Source organism: Triturus cristatus, chromosome 8, assembly GCF_964204655.1.
Source record: "Triturus cristatus chromosome 8, aTriCri1.1, whole genome shotgun sequence".
Classification (NCBI taxonomy): Eukaryota; Metazoa; Chordata; class Amphibia; order Caudata; family Salamandridae; genus Triturus; species Triturus cristatus.
This window is the reverse complement of record NC_140591.1, coordinates 1,169,466,132-1,169,479,922: the sequence shown is the minus strand read 5'-3', so window position 1 is coordinate 1,169,479,922 and position 13,791 is coordinate 1,169,466,132. Positions and strand designations below refer to the sequence as shown.

General features: G+C 43.2%; 1 protein-coding gene across 10 annotated transcripts in view; it reads left to right on the top strand.

Moving 5' to 3' along the window:
- Positions 1-13,791, top strand: part of CRACDL (CRACD like) — a 494,556-nt gene that overhangs the window by 404,605 nt on the left and 76,160 nt on the right. For all 10 annotated transcript variants that reach the window (XM_085622830.1, XM_085622825.1, XM_085622824.1 and 7 more), the window contains one exon: positions 5,158-6,754. In XM_085622830.1, coding sequence (XP_085478956.1) covers positions 5,158-6,754 — 1,597 coding nt within the window. The remainder of the gene's footprint in view (positions 1-5,157; positions 6,755-13,791) is intronic.

The window sequence follows — 13,791 nt, the reverse complement described above, 5'->3', positions numbered from 1 at the left end:
CCCACTGGATCAATTGAAGAGCCTCTAGGTCGGCCAGGAAGCTTGCAATCTCGGTCTTCCCGATGTTATCACAATGGAGATTCAAATCTCCTATAATGCTGAAATTCGCAGCTTGACTAGCGAACAGCAAGGCTTTGTTCACTAAGTCTTCCCTGAAAGCTCCAGATGGCCCAGGCGGGCGATAGATAAGAATGCCAGAAATGGTGAGGTTAGGGTTCAGCGTAATTTTAAATAGGGTGCTTTTGCAGTCCGTCACATTATCCCTAATAAGACTGCAGGAATAGACGTTTTTCGTAATGATTGCAATGCCGCCCCCCCCCCCCGGTTCCCCAGTCTATTTAGATTCTTCATAACAAATCCAGAAGGGAGAACCAGCCAAGATTCTGCAATGGAATCTTGGGTAAGCCATGTTTCTGTTAAAAAAATCTCAGCATGGTGTTTGGCCAGGGATCGACAGTTTAGGCTCATGAACTTAAAGTCCATGTGGTCAGGAGGGCAGGGCTCTAACGCCTCCCCTGAGAGTTGAAACGAGCATGTTTTACATTTAAAGGGGCCATCTAGTGGATGCCATGGTAGAGAAGGGCATTTTGATTGCATCCCCAGCAGCTCAGCACGCGAGTAACTCCGAAGTGTAATAGGAGAAAGGACAGGGGTTCTGGCACCTAGCGACGGACTGGCGTGGACGGGCACAGACGGTTGCGTCAGTGCACCCAGAAGTACCATTCTGCCTTGAGCCACTAGAGCGCTAGCCGCGATTCCCCCCAAGATGGCGTTCGCACCTCCCAGCTTCCACGAACCAGTTTTCCCTTCACTCCTAGCGCCCCCACACAAGCGAGGCACCCCTGTAAAGCCCCCTCAGTACACCTCGGTACACAGCAGGAGGAAGAAAGCAGGTGAGGAGGGTGATTAAAATGATTTTTAAATCGACATAAAACGTTTAAAATAATCAATGAAAAAATGACTGCCTTACATATGCGCTCAGCAGAAAGTATGCGCTGCCCTGACTCCCGGCTCACACCTCACCGAACCATAAACATATTGTCTTCATCCCTTATCCCTTACCATAAGTTTTATTGTAATACTCACGGTTTCCCTCGCTCTATCCTTTAGTGTAAGTAAATTAAACCATCTGTTTAAAGTAATTAAAATAAGTTATCATATTCTAATGCTGCCCCTACACTAGATGTAATTAAATCAATTATTTTTATGTTATTATACACTAATACTCCGCAATAAACTGTGGAACTGCTATCGTCTTGAAGACCTAGCAAACATATATTGTGCTATGTCATATTGTGTCTGATTTATAGGAATATGAGTGCATACATCCAGGAGGCTGCCTTCGGGAGAACCAACAAAACCGGGCTTATCGATCAGAGAGAGTTACAGACTAAAACAATTCCATGTAAAATAAAAGCAGATTTATCTCACCATCATGAAAAGGTTTTCTAAACTTTAGGTCTACCTAGAATGTCTCCAGTAACTCTTTTTAGTGTGGCTGCCTCATTTTACTTTCTTAAGTGAAAGACTTGTATGTTGACCTGCTTAGCTTGATCTTAATGAACTTGCCTGGTTTACGTTTTAGGAAATCTTGTGAAAATCACCCAGGTATTTTTCCAGAGGATTACACCTTCCCCCAATGGGTTTGCGTACCTTAAACAGTCCACATGTCCCAGTTGCCAGTGCAATGCGTCTAGCTGAGATGTAATATTTTGCTTCTTTTAATTGTTAAGGACACCCTCACTGGTTTATTTTTAACTCTTGGGGTCTTTCTGATAGCATCATCACATTTTCAATTATGTGACTCTGGCACGTGAACCTCTGACTCATGCTAAATGTTCTAGAAAAAGTTGGTGGAAGAAGAAGGAAAGCGTTGTTCTAATACAAACTGAAACATTAACCATTATTAGTGACACTCCGTTCTTGAACTGAAGTAACATTTTTAAAATACTTATTCTTACCTATATTTATACTTTGTAGTAATGATATCTTTAAAAATTTGACAAACTCAGACCCTATTTTAGTATCTATGTCCGGGTATTTTAATACTGTTTGTGCTTGTTTGTATGGTAACTCCAAGGTTCACTTAGTGCTTTCTTGGTGCTGAAAATAAACTCCTTTTTGGCATTGTGATTATACCCTTCTTAGCTAAAAATGTTAAGGGATGTATGTTTCAAATCAGTGAATAGGCCTCTGATTTGAACAGAGAATGGTAATTTTGTGTATACATTGTAACATTGTTTTTGGAGAATTATTATCAGTCTTCAAAACCTTATTAACTCAAAGTGACTTTCCAGCTGCTTTTGATTTACTAATTTACATCTCACACTCCCAACCCTATTAATTAGTGCAAATACTGGCTATAGCGAGTTAAAGATCCTTTCGTCAAAAATCAGGTAAGTCATTAGAGTGTAAGAGAGCTCTATTATCTTTTCCTAAGACATTGACTCCTGCTCTTTGCTAAAGATAAAAGTAGTCACTGAAAATCTTGGATGGCCCTAGGTAAGTATTTGTTTGTATCCTGCATAGCAGAGCCTAAATTTAACGACTGTTAGGCCAGATCTCCAGGGCTTACACAATTCAAGGGTTAATTAGGAATCCTTATAACAACTACTGAAGCTGTCCCTTGACAGGCAAAAACTAGATTTTACTGCAAGTTTACTGAAAAGCTGATGACCGCATTTTTATGCTTTGAATTTGAGGAAGTAGCATGATCGAAAAGTTCAACCTTACTTTTGGAGAGTGGTTCAGGGGTGGCTTGCATAAGCTGCATGTTTTACTCACAAAGCAATATTGTCTAAGAAGTGTTCGTCTTTCAGGAAAAAATATATAACCCTTATGATTATTAAGGAAATAAGATTAGAGATGTTTATACATCCTAGGGCATTATCAGTAATATCTCATTACTTTGTGGCTGAAATGAGCGATAAGCTTAAGTAAACAGGGTTTACAGACACAGGAATAATTTCCAATGGATAGCCAAGTGCAGTCAGGCTTGGAGTGTATCACTTTGTGATGTCCTTGTTATCCTTTTGTGGGAGCAGCGATGACTGCCGATGGGGGACAGTGCTGTAGACAACGGTTGCAGTGGTGCCACAGTTGAAGAGGGCTACAGTCTGTACCACATGGAGGAATAGGCAGCAGCAGGGATGGGTACACACACCCACTCAGTAAACCTGTAGTGTGAGGATGGAGGGGTGAGTCGCTGCTGCAAGAAAGGGAGATGCTCAAGCATTGGAGCATATGGGCTACTTATGGTCATCAGACTTTTAAAGAATGGATTTGGTACACAAAGGTCAGACTTATAGACCTACCAGGTCATAAATCATTGAAGAAATTATGTAACGATGTAGGGGTTTCACACAAAGGCCCCACATGATCATCGGATGCGGAAGCAGGATGCGGAGAAGCAGGATTCAGGTGACAGGCCTCACACAATGATCTGGCGTAGAACAGAAAGCAACGACTGCCCAATATTAAGATGTTCATGCTGAACTCAGTAACTAGCTAAGTAGACAGCTTTTCTCCATGCCAGCCAGTCTACATCCTGGATCTGTCAGCAGGAGAGTTTGTTCCCAGCAGCAGAGGTGTAGTTCTTATGGAAAAATACTCAGATAAACAAGATTCTTCCTTTAGTCTTCACACTTTCCGTTTTAGTGGGGGGGGGGCTGCGCTATTTGAGTGATAAGATAAAGAATGGGCAAACTGGATAGGCCAACGTATAATCAGATCTGAGGACGTCCAGTAAAGATCATCGTTAACAGCAAACCTTTGAACAGAATAAATCACAATGAAATTCATTATTCTTTTTGGTGTCCTCGGCTCTGTGGCAACAATTTGAGATAACACAGCCCTCTTCCATTTTCTGCATTCTAAGTAGGCATTTCCTGCTCATGCCACAAAACACAAGCTATTGGTGAGGTTGAGGAGGTGAGTCTTTATATAGGGCTCTTTGTCCAAGTGTTGCTGTCTTGCCAGGTTACAATGAGGCCTGCTGAAACTAATGCTGTTTCAGTCACAAGTAACAAAAGTTCCATCCCCCAGAGGATGTCTCAAAGTCAAACAGTGCACTTGGCCTTACAATGAATTCCTGTGGGATGAGGTAGTCTAAGCAGCAGTTGTGGATCGACACATAGGTAGATGGAAAACAGCTAGCTAGCCACTTGCAGTACCCCTATAGGTTTAGTGGTCTGCATACAAATAGGGGTGACCCCAGCAAAGATATAGCTCCTCCCAATGTACACAAGCTCATGCAAGAACATTTGATCACACTCTGCATGCTGCTATTAAAGGGACCCAACCCTAAAACACTACACCGCTTTACCAGGAAGGGTCCGTAAGTATCTCCCCACTGGGGTGAGGTAAAAAGGACCTGTACTTAAATTCTAGAGTCCATGACCATGAATTGTTAGCAGCGTCAAGGAGTAGCCATCAGGATGGTTGTTACTCATGCTAAAATGACTACAACTTTGGGTGTTCCCCAGTAACCTAACCGAGTGTAGCTCTCCGTTGGTAAGCAGCACACCACACCAAAGAGAAATGGTCATGAGACTTGTGGTATGGGTCTCATTCTCCAGAAAATATTCTGGATTTCCCGAAACATTAACATGAGTAGTAGATTTTCAGCCGGGCACTGCGACAAGTAACCTTAAAGTCTACTGCAGCTTGTAGAAGAAAGATGTGAATCCTATTATTTATATAGATCTTAATAAAATCACAATTTATATCAACTGCCCTTACAAGATGAAAAAATACCAACCCATCACAATGTCCAACTAGCTCTAAAGTAAGTATATTGTACATCAGCTGAAATTATCTGCCCCTTTATTTTAAAGGAGTGTCATGGCTCAGAGATGGTATATACTGTTTGCATTTTTAGTACTGTGTTTTAATTTCTTCCAGAGTTTGCTTTGCTTAGAAGAAAAATATAATTGCTTATAGTAAAGAAATTAGCAATTCTCTTTTCCAAAGTGCCTTTTTGATCAGTGACATGAATAGTATATTTACCAGGGCTTCCAATTTCTGATATGTAAGGGAAGTGATTAACACAGCAGAAGTGTTATTATATCATAATCATACTAATATTATGATAAAACCTGATTTGAAGGTGTACCAAAGCATAGAATTGTAGTTAATCTCTAATACCTTTTCTTGCAGAAATCTCTTTCTGGGTCTCTCAATGACTTAAGCTCCACTCCAGAAGAAGAAGCAGACGAGGACGACCGAAAGGAAGCAGTTGGGGTTCTTTCAAGGGAGAACAGGGAGTCCAGTGATCAGGGAGTGGAAGACTCAACACACACAGTGACTGGCATATCTGGCTTGCATGACTTCAGCATGCCCCAGCTCTCCCCCCACACAACTACACAAGTAGAGCTTCCCGTTCCTGCCAGTGATAAATCTGCCTCTAGTGAAGTCTCCAATGTCACTGTGGTGGAACTACATTGTGAAAGGAATGAGTTTTCTGACCCTTTTGTTTTCGAATCTGAGGAACATGTGCACAGGGACCTAGGAGATGTGAATAGAGGCACACCAAGTGGAAAGGATTTATTTAAGGTCTATAGTATTTCACAGAGGAACGTGCATGGGAATGCAATACGAACACTACAAACCGAGAGCAACCTGCAGCCTCAGATTCCCTCTTCTAGTGAGGCTTCCTTTACAAAAGATAGCACAAGTGCACAGTCTTTACTTGCTTCCATAATAGAAAGAAATAATGCTGTTAGTGATGCTACATCGCTGTATATTTCGCCCACAGAAGGTGTAAGTTCACTGAAAGATCCATCAACAGCGATGTCTGATTTTGGCCAACAAATTTCTAGGAGATCTTCTCGCAAGCACTCAGAACATAACTTTAATGCAAATAATTCACCTTCTCCTGTTACTCCAACCATACCATCGCACTCCCTCAAAGTGGGATCCAAAAACAGTCAAGCTAAACTTTCATTCAAAAGGGAAAGCGGTGTGTCTGTGAGCCATCTGGGCAACATCACAGAAAATAAGGCAAGTGTGGCCAATGAACTTGGTGCGCTAAGGAAATTTTCAGTGTCATCTGCTTGGGAGCGACCAAAGACTGGCACTTTTAACATTAAAGGAAATACTGAAAATCGCTTAAGTGTAAAATCCCCCATGTCTAAATCTGATAGCCCTATTTCAGGAACTGAAACACACAAAAAGGATGGAGAGCACATTTCAGAATACCTTGAAAAAAAGCCTTGCACCAAAATTCAAGGACCACCAATAGACTCTGAACTTAAACCAGAGGAGAAAGATGCACCTGTTTGTGTTTCTCAAACCATTACTGCAGCACCAGCTGTAAACGATTCATTGGTATACCCACTGTGCCAGTCTGACTCAAAAGACCAAAATCCTTTCCAGGTGAAGCTTCGATCTACTTCATTATCCTTGAGGTACCGCAGTGGCTCCCCTGCAGAAACAAAAGGAACAAAAAGATATAGTGCAGAAATTAAGGTGGAAAAGGAGGCCTACAGTCCAGTAACAAAAGATGAGCCCACACAGATCAAAAGAACTGAAACCATTGTAGATAGCCCATTAAACGAGCATGGAAAGTCAAAGGCAAAGTCACATGAAAATATTGAAGCAAAGCCTCCACTCCCAAGAAAACCTGCTCTGCAACATAAAGTTGCTACAGTCACTACAACAGACATTGAAAACCAAGATAAAACTCCTAAATCTACTGATTCCCGACCTGAAAGCAAGGAGACAGAAAAAAGACAAAGTTTTTATAAGTTGGCAGGTAAGACTTTTTAGACCCCGCTACATTTCCTAAATGATCTCATGTGTATTCACTCTAACAATCACATTTTAAATCACATTTAACAGTGGTGCTTGAGGGAGTCAGACAAACAGTCATAGGATAGGCAGACATCCACCGATTTTATTTATGTAATTTATTTATTTAAATGGTTTTATATAGCGGTTTACAAGGGTAGGGAGAGGAACAAATTGCAATATAACATTTGTACAAAAAGGAAAGTGCAAGATAAAAAGAACAATATGCAAAGAACAATAAATACATGGACAAAAACATCAGGAGTACAATTAGGCCATAACCAGAATTGGATAGTTGAGCTAGCGTGGGTGGTCGGGATGAGGGGGGGGGGGTTGTGGAGCTAGGGGGGAACTAAGGAGAGTGATGGGAGAGGAGATAGCATGTAGGAGTAGGCAGTGATTATAAGAGAACAAGTAGATGGAGGGTGGAAGTATTTGTAAGAATGAGAGATGGGGGCGTAGTTTCAGATTGTTTAAAGTACTTGCCTTGAAATTCTCCTACACATGAGTGAGAATTATACAATAGGGTTGCGTTTCTGACTTTCATAGTAATGTGGCTAGTTAACATATTTTCATGTAATGTGGAGGAAGCTACAAATCCTTTTTATTCATATTTCTTTGTAATTTGGTGGGTGCTGTATTAGGGTGACCACCTCCTTCCAGGTCATTACGGACACTGTTTCCAGTCCTGAACCTTCTTGTGATCACTTAATGCATCATTGGTGTTGTCATCTTGCTTTGCTTCAATTGAACTATTTAGACTAACTTCTCTGAAAATAATGATTTGTAGATGTAAGGTTCAGGACTGGTGACAGTGTCCATAATGACATGGAGCCTATGCTCCATGGTGTCATGAGACTGCTTCAGGGGACAGCAGTTAGGATACATGACATAACTGTCATCTTGCTGTTATCTTATGTGATACATGCATGACTGGCACTCCAGGGTAGTCTAATTACATGTGTGGCTGAATTAGATGATTGTGTAACAGCAGTGAAGTAATGTAGTATACATGTTGACATGTATATAATATGAATTCAATCTAGCTTTGTTAGTGACCTGCTCTGGAGGGGAACATATGCTAATATTAAGACTATCTGAAGATTGTGTGGTGACTAAAGGTGGTAGAGAAGGTGTCATTCTTAGTAACACTTGGATGGCAAGGATCCATCTGTCTCCTCCTTGGAGATTAGCACTGGAATAGTTGTGAAGGGCTGGGGTTGAGGTTTTGGATACTCCGATAATACGTGCAGTGGTAAACGTTAAGATGTCCTGTCGGACCAGTATTGTCTCCGATCATTTAGCAAATGTATCCAATCAACCATCATTGAACAGTTTAAAAAAAAAATGTAATTTCATTTTAACACATAAACCATGGAAGGCATTGGAGTCATGTGCCATTTGCACTAGCAACCTCTGCATCAAGGGAGTTATGCAGCATTACATAAAGGTCTGAAATACAGTTATTTGAACTATCCATGTAGCAATAGGCTAAAATCAGTACATTGCATATTAGAGAACATAATGTTCACAATCAATTCATCTGGCTAGAAGCCCTGCTGGACGCTGCCCTTGGACTTCTCTTCATTGCCATAATTGTACAGTTAGCCTAGCTTCATACACATGCCTTATTACTCTCCTCTGTGCCTCACTGCAATGTAAAAGTGTGTTTCTTGCATCTGCAGATGCACAGCTGTACTTTATTAGCCCTAGCACCCATTGGAAGTTAAAACAACATTATTGCTTTCGCCCCTGAATAGCAGCCCATCTGTTGGGGGGAAAGTAACAAATTCATGTATAATTGTCCTAGGTCCCTCAAGATTTTGAACATAAAAACCTGTATTACATTGTCTAAGTGCACCGCCTAAAACCATAGCACAACAGTGATGTCACAGTCCCCACCCCCTTAGCCTCCAATTTAACAACCATGTGACTCACCTCCGAGACCTGCTTTTCTGAATTGCCCACATCTATTGTGCTTTCCATCAGTAAGAAGTTGTCAGTGGGTGTTGTCATAAATTCCCTATCCTCGAGCAGTTCACATTAAGAAGATACCCTCTGGGTCAGTGCTACTAATTGCTGATCTTCATCCACTGGAATGTCACAAATGTCATCAAGCAGAAGTGGAGTATGAAAAAAGAACTCCTTTTGATCCTGTTACTTATTTTCATTAGAGCGCATTGTGAAGGACAAATGTTAGTCCAGAATTCAGTCCTGGCTGGTACCTCACAGGTATCATCTGGCATCCACACAAAGAGGACACCCTCAAATCATCGATGTGGTTTTTGAGCAGAAGGACATAGCTGGGCCTATGATCATGCCTCCTCTCAGTTAAAAGTTTGGACACTTGTATATAGCCTCATAAGACAAGTGATAATGGTCTATTCTAGCAAGTCACTGTGCCTCTTTGCACTTTTCAATGTTTAATTTTCTCTTCACTTAATGTGATGGACACATCTGTCTAGTGATAAATCTTAATTACTCACTACAACTTATGATATTTGGTCCCTTACAGCCTTGAGAAAACCCTAGAATGTTGAGCCGCACAAGGGGCACAACACGTGTCTCCTGCGGATTCAACTTAGATTTCGAAACAATATGTATTATTTGGAATAACCTAAACTGAAACATGTGGGAATTTTCACCTCAAATAAAATGAAAATCGCAAAGATTCAACAAAGGATTCTGTATTGATTTATTCATGGGTATATCTATTTAAGCTTATTTTACAAGATTGCGATCACTAAGGTATAGTGGGTCCAAACCTAGAATTGTGATCTACCCCACCACTGTGCATTACGGGTATTACTTAACAGAGTGAGAGTGCTGGACCTTGGAGCCTACTACTATATTTGTTCTGTCTGTGGTGAATTTGGTACATTCAGGCAGCTCACTGGCTTCGTCTCTACGTCATCTCTCCCACTTCTGGTAGAGCGTTCATACCAGCAGCTCCAGCAGGGTCTTCTATGTGACTTCTGGGCAAGGTCAAGCCATGATTTCTTCTAGAATTGCAGCTAAGGTCTACTAGCAGTTTCTTCTAGCACAGTGATGAAGGTCAAGCGATTTCTTCTGGCACAACGGCAGGATAGTCCACTCTCTCTCGAACCCTAGCCCATACAGGACTTTGGTTATCTTTGGGTCATGTTGTCACAGTTTCTGATAGGAACCATGGGTGGAGAGTTTGTTACCCACCAACACCAGGGCACAAAGATAACTCTCTGCAGCCCTACTCTTCTACCTGAACCCACCAGTGCTGGGGCCATGCTGCACTTTGCTCCTCCTGTGCAGTCACTCTTCCTGCAGGGCTAGCTGCTTATTCCAGCAAGGTCAGACTCCAGGTAATGCTCATTTACCTCTGGGAAGCTGGCTGTCAGGTAGAGACCAGCTCTTTTTGCACAGCAGTCCTCTGAGTACTCTATGGAACACCGCCTTCCTTGGTCATAAAGAACTTGGGACTGGAACAACAAGTGGGGCAGTGAGTCCCACTTGTATAGAGTAATAGTAGACAGGAGATGTGTATTCACTGTGTGCACTTTCAGAACTTGTTTTGGGAGGTTCTCCTTAAAGTATCCTTCCCAGACTACTCTTCAGGCAGCCGTTGTGTAGGTTGACGTTTCTGACAGCAGGGTTGTCTCCACCCTGGAGTACCAACAACAGAGAAAAAGAGATGTGAGGTTTCTGCTCCTGGCTGTCATCGGCCAACTGAAAACTGTATTTAGGAAAAGGCAAAAGGCTGGGCCTCACCTAAAGGGGCACCTTCATGTTGGACAAAAGAGTCTGCAGTGCCACCCTTCAGCTCCACCATCTGCAAAAACGCAGTGCCTTAGGAAGACTAATCAACAGCCCATGGTTCAGTAAAAGGCCTAATGGAATTTCTAAATGAGACTTGATTGTCTTGGTCTCCTTACTCCAGTTTCAAGAAGCGTCAGCAATACACTTCCACTATCTGGGAAAACAACCTTACCCCTAGCTTCTGTAAAAGATCATGCCAGGGATATCCACAATGGATCTTACAGGCCTCGATTACTCTGGTTCACTCACACAGACTGTGCATGTAGCACAAAGGCTACACACACAAACGTGAATAACATACACTTGGGATTTTAGCATTAGAAATTGGTTAAGCGCATAAAGGCACACCAGTACTCAAGTGGTCCAGTAGACCTCTACTAGAGTGGCACAGATAAAAAGTTCTGGCCATAACTATGACTGAGAATTTCGCTAACTAACCTATGTAGTAATAAGTTGGGTCACAACATTCTGATTCGTAGGGGATCACAGTCCAACCTACTTCATCAGTATTCATGAAGTAGGTTGCAAATTGCGACTCACTACAATTGGATGCCATCACAGGAATGTGGTCTGCTGGGGTCAGTAGCTACCAGTCTGTGATCGGATTTTAATACAGTAAATTTCGGCCCGTTTTCCTTAAAGGGACCAGGACTGCATTTAAAGAGAAAAGATTATTATTTAAAAGATTTTGTACGTTGGCAGTCATCCCCTGGACCTCTGCCGACTCCCCACCAAACTTTTTAACAAAGGAGGCTGGATGTCAATGGGGTCCTCTTCTGATTTGAAATGTGTTACCACCACAACTTGGGAGTCAGTAACTTTTCAGTCGGATTACGGTCACAAAACATTGATATATAGCTAAATGAATCACTATTTTAAATATCAATTTGTTATGCCTTTCTTAACCTATTTTAGCAAGTCAGTAACATGTTATTGAATCACACAATGAGTTTAGTAGATTTAAAAGCCATTATCCAGTATTAGGGAATCTTTCATAGATTCACATGCCTGAATCATTCCCCGTCGTCGGAATGGGAGTCACCGGTAAATAACAAAGCAATGTCTTAGAAGACATAGCAATAGGCCCCAGAGGCCTTAGCTTAGTAAGCTATCCACGTCCTTATGTAAAAAGGACCAGATTTTGGCCAGAGCCAATCCGCTAACACCACTCTCTATAACCTTCCTGGTAGGAGCTCTAGTCCCTCAGATTTTCTACCGCACGTCGTGTTAAGGGAGTCTCCACTGAGCTCTGCTCATTACTTTTGGATTTACAGTATTTCTACTCAACTTTTTCAGATCTCAACATGGCTGATACACCAAAGAGAGGTTTGTTCAGACCCTGTGCTTCTTGTGGGAAGAAGAGGCTTCATATCGACGACCAGCATAAAGACTGTTTGTATTGCCTCTATCCCAGCCACAGTTCAAAAGACTGCAAGGTATGTCGGACTTTCTCTTCTAAGACCCTGAAAGACCGAGAAGGGCGCCTTTTAATATGGCTGCAAAGGCTAAAGGACAAGGAAGCTGTTGTGTCCTCTGAGGAAAGTGAGAGTTCCTCTATCTCGTCTCACTCCTCACGTAAAAGACCAAGGGTGTCATCTCCGGGCCCTTCGTCGCAGCCACCTCAAAAGAAGACGCAGAAAAAGTCTTCAGAGGTCCTGGATTTGCCTCCTCCAGGGATTACGTCTCCTGAGGTGGTGCCCCATACCTTCAAAAAGCCAGTTTCCACCTCGTCGACGACGGCCTCGTCGACGGTAGCTTCGACAAGAAAATCTCCGTCGACAGCAATTTCTGTTACCTCGTCGACGGCGACTCTATCGACGGTGGCATCCCATTCTATGTCTTCGACGTCGACCACTTCATCGTCGACGGAAGGTAAAACCATCTCGTCGACGCTGGTCATTAAAAAGTCGTCGTCGAGTACACTGCCGACGGGAGCATCGACGACGACACCGTCGACGAAAGCTTCCTTGTCGACGTCGACATCATCGTCGACGAAGACACCGTCGACGCAGCATTCAACGACGAGAACACCATCGACGAAGGTACCGTCGACGAGACCATTGCCGTCGACGCCATCTTCGACGAAGAAGCCATCTTCGACGAAGAAGCCATCTTCATCGTCCTCGTCGCTGACGACGACACCGACGACGACCCCGTCGACTACGTTTATACCCGTCGACGGAAATGAACCCTGATGACCATGGTACATATGTGCATGTTAAAATAACGAAACGTGCACTTCACCCAGTAAGGTCCCCACCTTGCCTCCGACTCACCTTTTTGAAGAGGAGGAATCGGATGACGCCAGTCTCTTTCCCGCGGCGACTAGTCCATCGCAGCTCCACGTGAAATACCAGGATGTCTCTGATTACGAGGACATTACCCAGGAATATCAGGAGGTTTCACCTCCAGAATACATGCCGCCTCCGCCTTCCATGGTGTGTCTACCGGCGTCTCTGGTCACGGACCTTCAATTCTTAATATCGGACTATAAACAGCAGTTTCCGACAAAGGCACCTTCACCGATGCCTGCTGGACCTTCCACGCCACGGCCACGACCGCCTCCGTTACTTTTGCATCGAGAGAGGGTTGCATCTCCACCTCGTCCCACCACGGACGACGAGGAAGAGGAAGAACCTGAAGAGGGAGAGCTTCAGGACGTCCAGTCTCACCAGGATGAATTGGACGATTACATCCTTCCCTGCCCGGTTTCACCTGGCCCTACCACAGCCGACTCACCGCCAGAGGACATCGGCGGTTTCCATAACATCATTGAAAGAGCGGCCCAGCGCTTCCAGATTCCAATGCCCTCGCACCAACAAGACTGTTTCCTATATGACTTTAAGGAACCTTTCAAAAAGTCTGTTCGGGCAATTCCTATTATTGATTATATTTGGGACCAAGGCATAAAGATTATGCAGAACCCTTCATCGGTCCCGCCGGTTCTTCCACGCCTGGACAAAAAATATAAAGCTCCAGACACCGCTCCGGTTTGTCTCACAGGCCATCCAAAGCCGGACTCTGTCATCACTCAGGCTGCACAGAGGAGGTCAAACAACCCAGCTGCTCTGTTGACAGCCCCACCAGATAAAGAGGGAAGACGTCTGGACAACATAGGAAAACGGTTTTCCTCTATGTCGGCCTTAACAGTGCGTGCCTCCAACGCCCTTGCACTGTTGGGAAGATACAACCGTCAAATGTGGGCGGACA